This window comes from Scardinius erythrophthalmus (genome assembly GCF_964197995.2).
Source record: "Scardinius erythrophthalmus genome assembly, chromosome: 1".
NCBI lineage: Eukaryota > Metazoa > Chordata > Actinopteri > Cypriniformes > Leuciscidae > Scardinius > Scardinius erythrophthalmus.
The window spans coordinates 43,915,085-43,933,606 of NC_138221.1; the positions used below are offsets into that span (position 1 = coordinate 43,915,085).

Sequence of the window (18,522 nt, forward strand, 5' to 3'; positions counted from 1 at the left end):
AAGCTAGATCTGTGTCTGTCAAGAAGAGATGCTTAAATGAGAACAGTAGTCCTTATGGGGGGGCATGTGTCAAAATGATTTACGACTTTGACCTTTGACCTTTTGGCAGGTTGAACTTCCGGTGACCTTTATGATTGACAGGTTGAACTTCCGGAATGCGGTCATGGGATTAACCTATTGACCCTGCTAGCCTATCGATCATGTTGTATGACAGTTAGTTTTGAACTATGACCTATGTAGGACTAAATCATAATTTTGACGGGTAGTTTTAATTATATTAACAGAACAGATGTTTTTTGCCGGTTGTTTGAACTTTGTCCCAGTTATATGTGCGTGGTGATTGTGCCTGCGCCCCCACCGCAGTGAAAGTGAGAAGCGTATGTCACACAAACACATTCTATCCTTTATATAATTTATATCATATAAATTATATGATCTAAAACATACATTGAAACCAATTATTTTAGACAGTTAAAAAGTATGTCCATACCATTGATGTCCACAAAAATAATTAACCTAAAGTTGAAAAACATACCTTTAAAAGCGTTTAAAAGCTTACTAAAACCAATTATTTTAGTTTTAGATGAATAAAAGTATATAAAATAAAAAGCTACTAAAACCAATTATTTTATATAAAAAATACATAAAACATACTGCTCTTTAATATCCTTTATATAATTTATATAATATAAATTATATAATAATTATCATGCTAAAGTTCTTTTTAAAAGTGTAAAATATATAATCTAAATCAATTTAAGGTTGAAAAAACATTTAGTTATTTCACATTCCTATGTAAAACATCCTATCCTTTATATAAATTCTATATTAATTATCATGCTAAAGTTGTTTTTAAGTCTATAATATAAAAGCTTACTAAAACCAATAGTTTTAGATGAATAAAATCATCTTACCTTATTTTAGAAAGTTGAAGTATACCATTGATGTCCACAAAAAAATGCAATGTATGAATGGATTCTAAATTGTTTTACACAACTGAATTCACATAGTCATTCCTGAATGACCTCACACTCTCAAAACATAAGGAGCGCGCTTCTAATGTATGTGTGTCAAAAAGTAAAACACACGTGTCCTGTGAGCTCTGACATCTGAAACACGGTGAAGTCTATATCAGACTAACAAGTTGAAAACATGCCTTTAAAAGTATAATATAAATATCTTATTGATCCAATTATTTTAGTTTTAGATGAATAAAAGAATACAAAATAAAAAGCTTGCTAAAAATAAAAATCATCTTAAATGTTAGAGGTAAAGTATACCACGGATGTCCATAAAAATGCAATGTATGAAACGGAGTCGCAGGTCCCTCCTGCCTTCACATTCCTGAACAGTATATATAAATGGGTCAGTTATTTCATATATGTCACATTCAGTTATTTCACATTCATATGTAAAACATTCTGTCCTTTTTAAAAGTATATAAATGTTAATAATATACAATAATATCTTACTAAAATAATTAAAGTTGAAAAAAGATTCTATCCTTTAAAAGTGTTTAAATGAAATCTTGCAAATTAAACTAAAGTTGAAAAACATACCTTTAAAAGCATTTAAAAAGCTTACTAAAACCAATTGTTTTAGTTTTAGATAAAAATTACATAAAACATTCTATCCTTTATATTCTATCATTTATATAATCTAAAACAATTAAACTAAGGTTGAAAAACATTCTATCCTTTAAAAGTATATAATGAAATGCTTATACAATATATCTTACTAAAAATAAAAATCATCTTACATGTTAGAGAGAGTTAAAGTATGTCCTACCATGGATGTCCACAAAAATGCAATGTATGAATGGGTTCAAAATTGTTTTACACAACTGAATTCATCTAGTCATTCCTGAATGACCTCACACTGTCTCAAAACATAGCGCGTCTAATGTATGTGTGTCAAAAAGTAAAGGAGCCGTGCGCGTTTCTGTGTGTGCATGTGTGTGTGTGTGTGTGTGTGTGTGTGTGTGTGTGTGTGTGTGTGTGTGTGTGTGTGTGTGTGTGTCTGTGCGCGCCCCTTCACATGTGAGCTCTGACCCCTCTCCTTCGCATATTAGAGCACGGTGAAAGTGAGGAAGGGGTTTCCTAATATCACACTAACAAAAGTTGAAAACATACTGTTCCTTAAAAGTGTATAAATAAAATGGTTATAAAAATATACTGAAACCAATTATTTTAGATGAATAAATAAAATTCATCTTACATGTTTAGAGTTACAACTCTTGAACTTACAAGTTCAAGAAGCTCTTAAAGACATAAATCACAGAGTGGTTCTCTCTCTCACACCAGCGTCTCTGACTCAGAGGGTTGTATTCAGTGATGGGATGAGACATTGTGAATGCTGTGTTGGGGGTAAATTAATTTCAAAGTTTAAATGATATCTTTTTAAAAAAATATTTGTTTCATAACATATAGATGTCCATACATCCTATGAATGAGATTGCAGTTGTAATAGAAAAGACTGTTTTTTTCCTGACTCTGCTCCTCCGCATTCCTGAGCACGGTGAAAGTGATAATAATGTTTTAAATTTCACAAAAATAATATAAAATAAATACCTTGCTAGAAATCTACTGAAATGCTTGTAAAAAGAATAAAATTCATCTCACATGTTTAGAGAGTTACGATTCTTGAACTTATGTGTTCAAGAAGCTGTTGAGAGCCATAAATCACAGAGTGGTTCTCTCTCACACCAGCGTCTCTGACTCCTAGGGTTTATTCAGCGATCAGAATGAGACATTGTGTTAGGGCTAAATTTATTTCAAAGTTTAAATGATATCTTTATAAAATGTAAATGTAATGTATAAAAAAATGTATAAAAAAGTCTCAAACAGAGGCCCTCGCTCGTGTCTATGCTGCATTCTGACATCCCCTCCTTTCATTTCCAGAGGTAACAGTGACACTGTGAAGTGTATCTCACACTAACTAAAGTTAAAAAACATTCTGTTCTTTATAAGTATATAAAAGATATTCTCTCTCTCATCTAAAAGCATAACCTTAAAAAGTTTGCATTAGATATTTTAAAAGATTGATTAAATTAAATCTTTAAAGTTTCAATACATACTCATCTTCTATTTATCTGTACTTATGTATGATATAATTTTTTTTTTTTGCTTAACGGTGACCTAAAGTATAATTGTTATTAAACAATGTCTGTTCAAAAACTGTACTTGGTCGTCTTAAATCTCATTTATATGAAAAAGATTCAACCAGCATTTTTTGTCCATGTGCGGGTTTCAACTTTTATGGTGGGGCTTTCCATAGCTATCCCGTACACCTAAACACGACCATCACAGAAAACTACATTTTCAAAATGTAAACAAAGTTTTAGCTAAATAAAAACACCTTACATTCCAGAGAGGCAAAGTAGTTATTTATGCAATGATAAAAACGATCCAAAAAAGCAAATAGTTTAAGTTGTCATAAACAGAACAAAACAAAACAAAAATCCTCCAGTGATAAACTACAGTGTGAACTGAAGCTTCAGGATATAGGGCGACAGACCAGATGAGTCTCTGGGGACAATGTCACAGTAAATCTAGTCTGGGTTTCAGAGCATACATCCAAAGTTTACACTAATTTCATTTAAAAGTTTAAATCAAATCTTTAAAATCATATCTTCTTAGAAGATTTATGTATTATTGTTACTAAGCAGCGTCTGTCCAAAAACTTGAGATCTTAGATCTTTTGTCCATACAACATGAAACATGTTGTCAAAGTTTGTCACAATGTTTTTAAGAAATCCTAGGACTTTACATTGCTCTTATTTAGACAAAGTTGTATCATTTGGATAATCAAAGTAAAAATGACACATCGTATAAGATAATTTTTACTCGTATCTTCCGAACTAGGGTGAAACCCTTTACTGAGAATATACCACCGGCTATCTACTCAAAATATATGTAGAAGTTTCAAACATTTGTTGATGGTGGCCGTATGAACAGACGTTGGGGAGAGCTATAGCAGGAAGCATGCCCTTTGACCTCCTCGATTTTGGAGGCTTTTTTGTTAAAGATTTCTCCCATCTACTCGCTTTTTCAACTTTGGTAAATGTGTCAAGAGTCTATGACAACGTGTCTTCCGGTAGCGCTTCATCGAGTTTAATTTTACATGATCTACCGTTATGATGTACTTGTTACATGTTCTACCGTTCTATATAATGATTTACACAACCGAGCAATAGGCCGTAACTTTGACTTACCCGTCGAGAAGAAAGTAGATTCCTAGATAAAAGCTATCCCGGTATTTTTTTACATACCGATAAATTAAATTTGAATTTAGTTAAAACTTCTCCTGTGGCTCGGCATAACTATGATCCAGCATTATATTGTACCGTGCAGTGCAGCCTTTCAAATGTGGCGGGGGCAGTATCAACGCCTCCCATATGGTCTAGCGGTTAGGATTCCTGGTTTTCATCCAGGCTGCCTGGGTTCGACTCCCGGTATGGGAAGACAATTTTTTTACATTGCCAACAAAATTCAAGTTATTCAAGTTGATCAATAATCATTTTTAGTCTTAGAGGCCTACACGAACTGCAGAAACATGCAGTTTCTTGAAGATTCGGTACCGAATCATTTTCACAAATACAATTATATTGAATTCAGAAAATTTCACTATGGAATACTTTATCATAATTTCAATTTAGTACGTCATCATTTCAACTTTTCATCTCATAATTATGACGCATAGTCATAATTTCAACTTTTTAAGTCATCATTTCGACTTTTTGTCAATTTTTTTTTTTTGTCTGTTGGGGAGCATCGCGATAAAGAGTTCATGTTTAATGACAACATACCATTTTTCAACCGAGCGAATCTGCGCATGAGAGGCCTTCTTCAACTTTTTAATTCAGAATTACAATGACGCCTTTTTAATGTAATGCTTAAAACGTTTTTTAGTCATAATTTGGTTGTTGACTATAGTAGTGTTGATGATGAAACGTGCTAGTGCTTTTTGTACCTCTCTGGTATTATAGTGTTTCAAGATGGCGGAAGCCTCCTTGGACTTACCCGCCCCATGTAAATAAAAGATAAGAAATTATCTGATTTTAAGAAAGATCATTTTACACCCATGAGAACATATTTATGAATAAAGACAATGATTTTAGCTAATTAAATACCATTTTTCAATCTACACATGAGAGACCTTTAGAAGTCAGAACTTCAGGGGTAGGTCCGTTGGCGAAAACACTGCATGTGTAAGGTAGTTTTCCAGATTTTCACCCAAAATCAAATGACACTTTTCAAAGTTAAAATAACCTGTTGTGTTCTGACACAAGGCCATTAACCGGTTCTTTTTGTTTTATAAATGTACTTTGCTTATTTCTAAATATCAACCTGATAAATATGAATTCACGATTAAACAAGATAATTTTTAAGAAAAAACATTTTTAAGAAAAATACAACTAAACCATGATAATGTTTAGTTTAGATGTGGATGATTAAGTTTCAGGCGTAGTGCAACCAGATTTCTCTAACATCTCACTCACAACGCAAAACGTTGTAAATAAACATTTTCAAACTGTAATTTTATTTTATTGATTATGGTGATTTAAAGTTTTTGTTATTAACTAATACCTTTATCTTTTAACTAACATCTGACCTCAAATAAACAGATAATGGAATGTTCACAATCTACATGGTTAGATATTCTCCTATGTATCTAAGTAGTTGTGCTTAAATCTTTGGCTGTATTTTGTCACACCGTAGCGATACAAAGTTCCAGACTTTGGTAAAACCTGCAGGTAAAATTCCACAAAAGTAAATTCTAATTCTTCATCATCATGAGCCATTTAAAACAAATACAGAAAAGCCACTATAGTGATCCGTTTTGAATGTCTGTCATTGAGATCTTGTTTCTTTTTGTACAGTTTGCAAAAAGTACATAGAGCGTGGTCAAACATGTTAGGAATGTATCCTATACATTAGAGGTCCTTCTACACGATAGGCCTTTAACCGGTTCTTTTTTGTTTTATAAAAAAAAAAGAAAACAAAAAATATGACTAAAAAAAATGACTAAATCTTTCTGCGATGCCTACGAAACATCGACGTAAAAGATGAGTATGGCTGTTTTTCTGTTACCTATTACGCTATAACTCGTTTAACTATTACACGGTTAAGCTAATGAATTACGGTTGATACATGGTATTTTTACGTGAATTGATTCATTTTTTTATTCCGTCCACACTTTGACACCATTGTTTTATTCGGCAGAATGACGAAATATTTGATCTATCGTCAATTTCAATGGTTAGATAAATCATCTAACTATTATATGTGAAACATAGGATTCACACATTGGATTCTTGTTTATATTGAACATTGTTACTGAACCGTTTTTCAATATCATTGAAAATAATTGTTAAATAAAAGCGCTAGTGTTCCCGACCTCATCAAAGTTCACATAGTTTTCACCGTACCGACTCTGAAACAAGACTTTGTTTAAAAGATTTTGTTTGCATTTCTTCTGAAACACCCTGTTTGGAAATTGTTTAACTTCACCAGCGTAACACTTACCGTATTGCCGGGTGTGATTGTAATGTTTTGTATGGCGTTTTCTTTACACTTTCCCCGGGGCATATTTGTTATATATCTCTTTGTTCATACACGACAGTATTCGCATGAATTGGCTTGATTTGCATCTTGATTTGAGTCTTGATTTGATACGAGAGACATTTATTATATTATACCGTAAATAGCGCTAGAATGTATGTTTTAATATTTTAATTATCTCTGGTTCTATGTTTTTAAAGACAAGAACGCCTCTTTCTATAAGCGACCCTCAAAATCTGTGCATACAACAAAATTACTTTTGTTTGAAAAAAGACTTAAATCAGCGGGTGCTATTGAATCTATTAAACATCCCTGAATTCGGTAATGATATCACATTTTAATTTCAACTAATTTTAAAGGTCTATGAACTTAAAGCCTGCGCAAAATTATTCTTAAAAAACATTAACTTAAAGCATGCGCATCCTAACTACTTTCTAAATGTTTGTAAATCCAAAAAATGTTGTTACTGGATCGAGTGAAAATAATAAACTTCTCCTTTGTGTTTATTCATCAAGTTAAATCCAAATGATAGGAAAACTTTATGATAGGAAAGTACGGACGGCGTCTTTGACCAATCCTCTACATATGGGGCACTTGCGCAGAGAAGGCGCACATTCTTTGCACACAACTAGGTGACCACAGGGGATGAAGACAATGTTCACTTCCTTATCCATGCAAACTTTGCATGTGCGCTCCTCTTGAAGTCTTCTTAACTGTTCCTCCATAGGCAAGTCTGAAAGATCTTGACTCGGGGATGCAGCTTCATTTGTCTGGGCCGTCAGGCCACACTCAAATTCCATCTCTAAAGCAGACTCCACCACCGCATCTTCTGAACGGTCTTCTCCAGGACCCACAGCTGGATCAACACATTCTCTCGTGTCTCCATGAGTCAATAGCCGCTCAAATAGTCTTGGAAATCTTGCTTGAATCTGATGAACAAACTCTTGGCCCTTTTCTTGCAGCAGGTATTGACATCTTGGAAACCACTTGGCATGTTCTACCCATGGATCATCACCAGACTCCCAACATCTGAGTCCACCATCGCAAGAAAAGCACTTCACGTCATCATTACGACCAACATAGTAAAAACCAGCCTTTGCCAATTGGTCTGGTCGAACAGTTATTCTTGAGGGCCAGTAGACAAATGTGAGCGACCTTTCTTCACACCGTTGCATTGCCGATACATTGAAAAGGCTAGATAAAGGTACATTATCTGCACGGTCACCTCGAATGAAGGGGCAGTTGGGGTAATGTCTCTGGTGCTCTGATACTGCACGATCTCCCGGTTCCCAGTTGCTAAGCTGGCCTCCACAACTGAAACAAGCCACTCTGTCGCCCTGGCCAAGGTAGTAGAAACCAGCTTTGGCAAGCTCGGCCGGACTTACTGGTGCAAGAGTCCAATTCAGAAAGGTGTCAAGGCGTTCCTGTTCCCGACGCATGCCAGGATTGTGACAAGCCGGAGGTTGCTGGTGAGACATATCCATGTTTAAGTAAACTCCTCCGTTTGGCCTGAAACGGATGCCGTGGTGGTGGAAAGCTCTCAGTTGCGAAGCGGGGAAAAGGGTGAAGACATAAAAATGTGACCACAGGGCGTGTCCACTCAAGCCCTTCTCTCTGCCGGACTAGTGTCTAGTCATCCATGGCAGAACACATCATCTTATTAAAAAATGTAATGAGAACAAGAACAACACCACAAAATGTCCTTTCTTCTGTTCTGGGCAAAATAGTTGTATCATTTGATATGATACAACTGTATTGCCGCCTCGGGAATATGGTAATTAGAAAACAAATACTGAAATATTCTAAATATTATTAGCTCAGACATTTTTTTACCAGAATTTTATTTCAACATTATACTTTCATACATTGAAGTAAAACGACAATAACGACATTTACAGATGGTCTAACCAGAATAGAAAATCTCTGCAGGCTATCATGTTTTGCTCCAGGCTATAGTTGACCAGACTTTCAACTAATTCACCAACGTCAGTTTTTGCATTTTTTTGACACCAGTGACACACAGAGATCCGTTACGAATGTCCATATAGCGAGTATTTCAATGATTTCGAATTCGGCACTACATTCACGCAACACATCCAAAACTTTTCTGAGGATTATGCCGTTCGGCTCTTTGCCGTCAAAAAACATGGGCGTTACATCAGGCCATGGCTTTGTCAAGCCTCTTACGTCATCCATTTCATTTTTGAGATTTGTCACACGTTTGGTGTCCTGCGCACAATCTTTTTTCATATCACACGCAGCGTCGATGATCAAGGCCGTAACCAGGGTTTGAAAATTAGTGAGGTCCGAGGTGAGGTGCAGGGCCGGATTAAGAATTCAGAGGCCCCTGGGCACAATCAATGTCTTGTAGGCCCCCCCTTAGGCAGGCCTAATGTATAGTTTGTCCAAGGACATTTTAATTTTGCATTAAGAGTTTTAGTTTACTGACTTAAAAGGAACTTTGTTGTACTATGCTGGAGTAAAGTTCATAAATGATAGATCTTTCCCATATAGGATTTTGTAAAACTATGTTGGGTAAACCTCTGTCCCTCTAGGGGGGTTCGGGGGCATGCTCCCCCGCAAGAAAATTTTGTACATTTTAAGGTTAAATGCATCAATCTGGTGCTCTTTGAGAGCTCAAAATTAAGAGCTTCAACGGGCTTCAACCCATGAACTGTGCACAAATAAAAAACATTGACTTGTACATGGACATTAAAGGGGGCTCAAACATATTTTTTAGTTATGATATGGAGTTTCAGTCTACATTACATTATAACTGGTGTTTTAGTATGCCAAACAATTAGTATAATAATATAATAATGATTTCTATAATTATTCCTATGACATAAAATCCATATAGCCTAATAAATGAAAATGAATATTTCAAAAGTATATTTTACATTACACTATAGGAAAATTACAATACTTTTGTCCTAATGTCTTCACTTGCAAGAAATAAACCCTTTGATCGCGTGAGCAAAGTGCGCACTTTTCTTTAAATCACGCAGCACAAACATGCCTATATAGGATACTTAAAGTCTTGTGCTGTTTTATAAAGCACAAAACCATATCACGGTTTCGATATTAGTTCGTTGGCAAAATATAACGCTAGAGACCTTTATGTTAGGCTATACATTTTACATCTCATGTGTATTGGGAAAAGGGAGAAGAGGGAGAAGAGCGAGTTCGGCAAAAGGCGGATTCGAACTCGAGTCGAACGCGTCAAAAGCTACTTAGTTTCAAGCACCTCACGCACGCCCAACGACCCGTGCAACTGTAGCTATTTAGTTGTGGGTGCCTTTTTTGCTAAAAAGACAGGCACTTAGTGCAAATTATACGCGCCATTATCGGAAATGTAAAAGAAAAAAAAGTTTATTGGCACTTTTTGGTCATTTCATGACTTTCAAATTGACATCAACTACGATGCTGTTGCATCATGCTTGTAGTTTCTTTTGCGCTTTATTTATAAATTATAATAAAGTGACATAAAGCGCTCTGCCGCATTTTTTACAGTCTATGCTCACAACACGCTCTCAAGCCCCGTTCACTGATCTACCTTCTCGCAGCGACATAAATTGCAAACACACATATGACGCGGTTTAAACGGCTAATTAATCATTCAGAGAGCTTGAAATTTTATTTTTGAATATAAAAAAATGACCGAGGTCCGGACCTCGGTGACCTCATAGCTGGCTACGGCCATGTCGATGATCCTGTGCATCAAGCCAACCATTTGGCCTCTAAAATAATCTTTAAACATAGAGTCCAGCATAGCTCTTAAACGACACTCTTTGCCCGTGGCACACTCACACGCCGGAGGATAATTGTACCCCGTATCGCCAGAACTCAACGGGGAGTCGTTCTCCTTTAGGTTTTGCGTCGCCATTTTTTCAGCTTTTCGTTCCTGAATCTCCTGCAATGTTCCTGCAATCTCCCTTGCGGTACAATCGTGCCTTGTGCGTTAATGCGCAGAAGTTTGTGGGTCAGAAGTTTGCGTCAGGTTCAGGACTTTCAACTTTTGTTGCAGTGGCGCAGCAGTCCGAGGCTAGTAGAGCTACAGCGTGTAATGTCCTGAAATATTTATCAGGCTGGGGTCCACCCACCCTGTTGTGTAGAATGTATGGAGGTTGGCCTCAGGAAAGCCATAAATAACTAGTTCCTGCATAACCAACAAGTCCTACATGTCGCCAGAGAGAAGTTTGAATCGTTCGAGTCATACACACAAGTGCAGCGATGGAGCGCGTGAACACGAGCAGTGTGAGAGGATTCCTGAGATCTTGCGACGATCTGACTGAGAAGATCCGCTGTTTAATACAGAAGAAACTCATCAAGAAGTACTTGAGCAGGTATAAAAACCTATTTTATTTGTGGATTAAAGAATAGAATAAAGAATAGCCATTTCTATAATAAAAGTATTTCTCTCTCACTATGGACAACCAATCCCATGCATGCCAAACTATCATTTGGCATAACTAATCATTATCAACATATTTTTGATAAAAGAGTTCCAAATGGCACTTATTTTGAGTGCTCCAAAGTTCACTTTGTCCACAAAAAAAAAGGAACTTAGTCTTAATTTAACGAAGGCTATGGATGTTAGGTAAATACGTTTATTAAATTGTACACATTCATTATTAATGATTCTTAATATTGTTTCTTCTCCTATCACATTAAATCACAATTTAGAAAAAAAGAAATTAGAAACAAGTTGATTATTTTTGTAGTTGTATTCTGTCAAATATGAAATGTTTAGTTTAAAAACTTGCACCTTATCTCGTACTTTATGACCGCTATCAGCTATTATCAGATACTATTGTCCTAACATAGACTATTGTTTTAACTCTGGTTTAACTTGCTGTGCATCTGTTCACCAGCCATCATGTGCTCTAACACTGCAGCATCAGCCGGTTCATTGACTTTGAACTGGTGTATGAATGTGTTTATTTTATGTTAACTTTATTTTTGCTATTGTACATACATTTTATTCTTCTAACTGTTTATCTTTGGTTAACACAGTTGGAGAAGAACAACAGGGAGGTTGAAAGACACAGTAGAGGAACTACAGAATAAATATGGAGAGAAAACAGCATTAAAAAGGATCAAGTCCATAGTGAAAAAAATCAGAAAAAAAGAATATCAAACGTAGGAAAAGATTTATAATTTTACTTTGTTAGTAGTGAATATGTTTCTCAATCTTCAATCTTCTTAATTTTTTTTTTTTAACAGATGGTGACGTTCAGACGCTGAGCATTCAAACACATTCTGGAAACATGACAAACCAACAGCCTAACAACCATCTACAACGACAGCATAATAATACTAATACTAATAATAATTCTACATCATTAGGACGGCTATTAATTCAGATCCCTAATCAGCTTACCTTCACAATTGACCAGAAGAATGGTGGGACAGTAGTTGCTCCAATCATGGTAGAAAAGACAATATATGGTGATGTTAACATCAGTGTGGTGAGTGTCTGATAAGTTAGTCCATAGAGTGTGGAACTTTGTATCGCTAAGGTGTGACAAAATACAGCCAAAGATTTAAGCACAACTACTTAGATACATAGGAGAATATCTAACCATGTAGATTGTGAACATTCCATTATCTGTTTATTTGAGGTCAGATGTTAGTTAAAAGATAAAGGTATTAGTTAATAACAAAAACTTTAAATCACCATAATCAATAAAATAAAATTACAGTTTGAAAATGTTTATTTACAACGTTTTGCGTTGTGAGTGAGATGTTAGAGAAATCTGGTTGCACTACGCCTGAAACTTAATCATCCACATCTAAACTAAACATTATCATGGTTTAGTTGTATTTTTCTTAAAAATGTTTTTTCTTAAAAATTATCTTGTTTAATCGTGAATTCATATTTATCAGGTTGATATTTAGAAATAAGCAAAGTACATTTATAAAACAAAAAGAACCGGTTAATGGCCTTGTGTCAGAACACAACAGGTTATTCTAACTTTGAAAAGTGTCATTTGATTTTGGGTGAAAATCTGGAAAACTACCTTACACATGCAGTGTTTTCGCCAACGGACCTACCCCTGAAGTTCTGACTTCTAAAGGTCTCTCATGTGTAGATTGAAAAATGGTATTTAATTAGCTAAAATCATTGTCTTTATTCATAAATATGTTCTCATGGGTGTAAAATGATCTTTCTTAAAATCAGATAATTTCTTATCTTTTATTTACATGGGGCGGGTAAGTCCAAGGAGGCTTCCGCCATCTTGAAACACTATAATACCAGAGAGGTACAAAAAGCACTAGCACGTTTCATCATCAACACTACTATAGTCAACAACCAAATTATGACTAAAAAACGTTTTAAGCATTACATTAAAAAGGCGTCATTGTAATTCTGAATTAAAAAGTTGAAGAAGGCCTCTCATGCGCAGATTCGCTCGGTTGAAAAATGGTATGTTGTCATTAAACATGAACTCTTTATCGCGATGCTCCCCAACAGACAAAAAAAAAAAAATTGACAAAAAGTCGAAATGATGACTTAAAAAGTTGAAATTATGACTATGCGTCATAATTATGAGATGAAAAGTTGAAATGATGACGTACTAAATTGAAATTATGATAAAGTATTCCATAGTGAAATTTTCTGAATTCAATATAATTGTATTTGTGAAAATGATTCGGTACCGAATCTTCAAGAAACTGCATGTTTCTGCAGTTCGTGTAGGCCTCTAAGACTAAAAATGATTATTGATCAACTTGAATAACTTGAATTTTGTTGGCAATGTAAAAAAATTGTCTTCCCATACCGGGAGTCGAACCCAGGCAGCCTGGATGAAAACCAGGAATCCTAACCGCTAGACCATATGGGAGGCGTTGATACTGCCCCCGCCACATTTGAAAGGCTGCACTGCACGGTACAATATAATGCTGGATCATAGTTATGCCGAGCCACAGGAGAAGTTTTAACTAAATTCAAATTTAATTTATCGGTATGTAAAAAAATACCGGGATAGCTTTTATCTAGGAATCTACTTTCTTCTCGACGGGTAAGTCAAAGTTACGGCCTATTGCTCGGTTGTGTAAATCATTATATAGAACGGTAGAACATGTAACAAGTACATCATAACGGTAGATCATGTAAAATTAAACTCGATGAAGCGCTACCGGAAGACACGTTGTCATAGACTCTTGACACATTTACCAAAGTTGAAAAAGCGAGTAGATGGGAGAAATCTTTAACAAAAAAGCCTCCAAAATCGAGGAGGTCAAAGGGCATGCTTCCTGCTATAGCTCTCCCCAACGTCTGTTCATACGGCCACCATCAACAAATGTTTGAAACTTCTACATATATTTTGAGTAGATAGCCGGTGGTATATTCTCAGTAAAGGGTTTCACCCTAGTTCGGAAGATACGAGTAAAAATTATCTTATACGATGTGTCATTTTTACTTTGATTATCCAAATGATACAACTTTGTCTAAATAAGAGCAATGTAAAGTCCTAGGATTTCTTAAAAACATTGTGACAAACTTTGACAACATGTTTCATGTTGTATGGACAAAAGATCTAAGATCTCAAGTTTTTGGACAGACGCTGCTTAGTAACAATAATACATAAATCTTCTAAGAAGATATGATTTTAAAGATTTGATTTAAACTTTTAAATGAAATTAGTGTAAACTTTGGATGTATGCTCTGAAACCCAGACTAGATTTACTGTGACATTGTCCCCAGAGACTCATCTGGTCTGTCGCCCTATATCCTGAAGCTTCAGTTCACACTGTAGTTTATCACTGGAGGATTTTTGTTTTGTTTTGTTCTGTTTATGACAACTTAAACTATTTGCTTTTTTGGATCGTTTTTATCATTGCATAAATAACTACTTTGCCTCTCTGGAATGTAAGGTGTTTTTATTTAGCTAAAACTTTGTTTACATTTTGAAAATGTAGTTTTCTGTGATGGTCGTGTTTAGGTGTACGGGATAGCTATGGAAAGCCCCACCATAAAAGTTGAAACCCGCACATGGACAAAAAATGCTGGTTGAATCTTTTTCATATAAATGAGATTTAAGACGACCAAGTACAGTTTTTGAACAGACATTGTTTAATAACAATTATACTTTAGGTCACCGTTAAGCAAAAAAAAAAAATTATATCATACATAAGTACAGATAAATAGAAGATGAGTATGTATTGAAACTTTAAAGATTTAATTTAATCAATCTTTTAAAATATCTAATGCAAACTTTTTAAGGTTATGCTTTTAGATGAGAGAGAGAATATCTTTTATATACTTATAAAGAACAGAATGTTTTTTAACTTTAGTTAGTGTGAGATACACTTCACAGTGTCACTGTTACCTCTGGAAATGAAAGGAGGGGATGTCAGAATGCAGCATAGACACGAGCGAGGGCCTCTGTTTGAGACTTTTTTATACATTTTTTTATACATTACATTTACATTTTATAAAGATATCATTTAAACTTTGAAATAAATTTAGCCCTAACACAATGTCTCATTCTGATCGCTGAATAAACCCTAGGAGTCAGAGACGCTGGTGTGAGAGAGAACCACTCTGTGATTTATGGCTCTCAACAGCTTCTTGAACACATAAGTTCAAGAATCGTAACTCTCTAAACATGTGAGATGAATTTTATTCTTTTTACAAGCATTTCAGTAGATTTCTAGCAAGGTATTTATTTTATATTATTTTTGTGAAATTTAAAACATTATTATCACTTTCACCGTGCTCAGGAATGCGGAGGAGCAGAGTCAGGAAAAAAACAGTCTTTTCTATTACAACTGCAATCTCATTCATAGGATGTATGGACATCTATATGTTATGAAACAAATATTTTTTTAAAAAGATATCATTTAAACTTTGAAATTAATTTACCCCCAACACAGCATTCACAATGTCTCATCCCATCACTGAATACAACCCTCTGAGTCAGAGACGCTGGTGTGAGAGAGAGAACCACTCTGTGATTTATGTCTTTAAGAGCTTCTTGAACTTGTAAGTTCAAGAGTTGTAACTCTAAACATGTAAGATGAATTTTATTTATTCATCTAAAATAATTGGTTTCAGTATATTTTTATAACCATTTTATTTATACACTTTTAAGGAACAGTATGTTTTCAACTTTTGTTAGTGTGATATTAGGAAACCCCTTCCTCACTTTCACCGTGCTCTAATATGCGAAGGAGAGGGGTCAGAGCTCACATGTGAAGGGGCGCGCACAGACACACACACACACACACACACACACACACACACACACACACACACACACACACACACATGCACACACAGAAACGCGCACGGCTCCTTTACTTTTTGACACACATACATTAGACGCGCTATGTTTTGAGACAGTGTGAGGTCATTCAGGAATGACTAGATGAATTCAGTTGTGTAAAACAATTTTGAACCCATTCATACATTGCATTTTTGTGGACATCCATGGTAGGACATACTTTAACTCTCTCTCTCTAACATGTAAGATTATTTTTATTTTTAGTAAGATATATTGTATAAGCATTTCATTATATACTTTTAAAGGATAGAATGTTTTTCAACCTTAGTTTAATTGTTTTAGATTATATCATTTATATTATATAAATGATAGAATATAAAGGATAGAATGTTTTATGTAATTTTTATCTAAAACTAAAACAATTGGTTTTAGTAAGCTTTTTAAATGCTTTTAAAGAACTGTATGTTTTTCAACTTTAGTTTAATTTGCAAGATTTCATTTAAACACTTTTAAATGATAGAATCTTTTTTCAACTTTAATAATTTTAGTAAGATATTATTGTATACTATTTTATTAACATTTATATACTTTTAAAAAGAACAGAATGTTTTACATATGAATGTGAAATAACTGAATGTGACATATATGAAATAACTGACCCATTTATATATACTGTTCAGGAATGTGAAGGCAGGAGGGACCTGCGACTCCGTTTCATACATTGCATTTTTATGGACATCCGTGGTATACTTTACCTCTAACATGTAAGATGATTTTTATTTTTAGCAAGCTTTTTATTTTGTATTCTTTTATTCATCTAAAACTAAAATAATTGGATCAATAAGATATTTATATTATACTTTTAAAGGCATGTTTTCAACTTGTTAGTCTGATATAGACTTCACTGTGTTTCAGATGTCAGAGCTCACAGGAATAGGGGGGCGCGCATAGACACACACACACACACACACACACACACACACACACACACACACACACACACAGAGACACGTGTGTTTTACTTTTTAACACACATACATTAGAAGCGCGCTCCTTATGTTTTGAGAGTGTGAGGTCATTCAGGAATGACTATGTGAATTCAGTTGTGTAAAACAATTTTGAATCCATTCATACATTGCATTTTTTGTGGACATCAATGGTATACTTCAACTTTCTAAAATAAGGTAAGACAATTTTATTCAGCTAAAACTATTGGTTTTAGTAAGCTTTTATATTATAGACTTAAAAACAACTTTAGCATGATCATTTATATAAATTATATAAAGGATAGGATGTTTTACATAGGAATGTGAAATAACTAAATGTTTTTTCAACCTTAAATTGATTTAGATTATATATTTTACACTTTTAAAAAGAACTTTAGCATGATAATTGTTATATAATTTATATTATATAAATTATATAAAGGATATTAAAGAGCAGTATGTTTTATGTAAGACGATTTTATTTTGTAGCTAAAACTAAAATAATTGGTTTTAGTAAGCTTTTAAACGCTTTTAAATGTATGTTTTTCAACTTTAGGTTAATTATTTTTGTGGACATCAATGGTATGGACATACTTTTCAACTCTCTAAAATAATTGGTTTCAATGTATGTTTTATTTTAAAGGATGAGATTATTTTGTGTGACATACGCTTCTCACTTTCACTGCAGAGGGGGCGCAGGCACAATAACCACGCACACACATATAACTGGGACAAAGTTCAAACAACCGGCAAAAAACATCTGTTCTGTTAATATAATTAAAACTACCCGTCAAAATTATGATTTAGTCCTACATAGGTCATAGTTCAAAACTAACTGTCATACAACATGATCGATAGGCTAGCAGGGTCAATAGGTTAATCCCATGACCGCATTCCGGAAGTTCAACCTGTCAATCATAAAGGTCACCGGAAGTTCAACCTGCCAAAAGGTCAAAGGTCAAAGTCGTAAATCATTTTGACACATGTCCCCCCATAAGGACTACTGAGAACACTAGAGTACTATTTATGAAGGCTATATCCTTAACACCAAGCATATCTGCAGACTCTGTTGATTTTCTCCTTGATTCTTTTAACTCAAAAGTTAAAAGTGTAATTGATGATAGTGCTCCTGTTAAAGTCAGGAAGAAGAGTGGCAGACAAAAAGTACCTTGGAGAAACTCAACAGCAGTGCAAAATATGAAAAGACAATGCAGAAAAGCAGAGCGCATGTGGCGAAAGACAAAACTTGTAGTCCATTATAACATCTACAAAGACAGCCTTCATGCTTTCAATATGGAACTAGGCAAAGCTAGACAGACTTGCTTCTCAAATATTATAAACAACACACACACTCTTTTTGCTACTGTAGAGAGACTGACAAACCCCCCCAAGCCAGATTCCCAGTGAAATGCTTTCAGAGAACAAGTGCAATGAGTTTGCTTCTTTCTTTTCGGAGAAAATCAATAATATCAGAAAGGTGATCAGCACATCCTTGAGTTGCGCTGGGGTCAGACAGATCAGACCACCTGAGAAAGTAGTTACTATGTCTGACTTCAAAGAAATCGATGGCAAAATTTTGGAAGAAACCGTACAGCACCTTAAAACATCAACCTGCGCTCTTGACACTTCCCACATCATTTTTCAAAAGTGTGTTAAACAGTTTAGAAGCAGATCTTCTAGAAGTGGTAAATGCCTCACTTCTCTCTGGGAGTTTTCCAAACTCCCTGAAAACTGCAGTTG

General features: G+C 34.7%; 1 protein-coding gene across 1 annotated transcript; it reads right to left on the bottom strand.

The window, feature by feature from the left end:
- Positions 1–7,102: 7,102 nt before the first annotated feature.
- LOC308696038 (putative inhibitor of apoptosis) lies at positions 7,103–8,047 on the bottom strand (the record flags this gene model as incomplete). Its single annotated transcript, XM_081374381.1, has 1 exon — positions 7,103–8,047. The coding sequence occupies one exon, from the start codon at positions 8,045–8,047 to the stop codon at positions 7,103–7,105; it is 945 nt and encodes a 314-aa protein (XP_081230507.1).
- Positions 8,048–18,522: the final 10,475 nt, after the last annotated feature.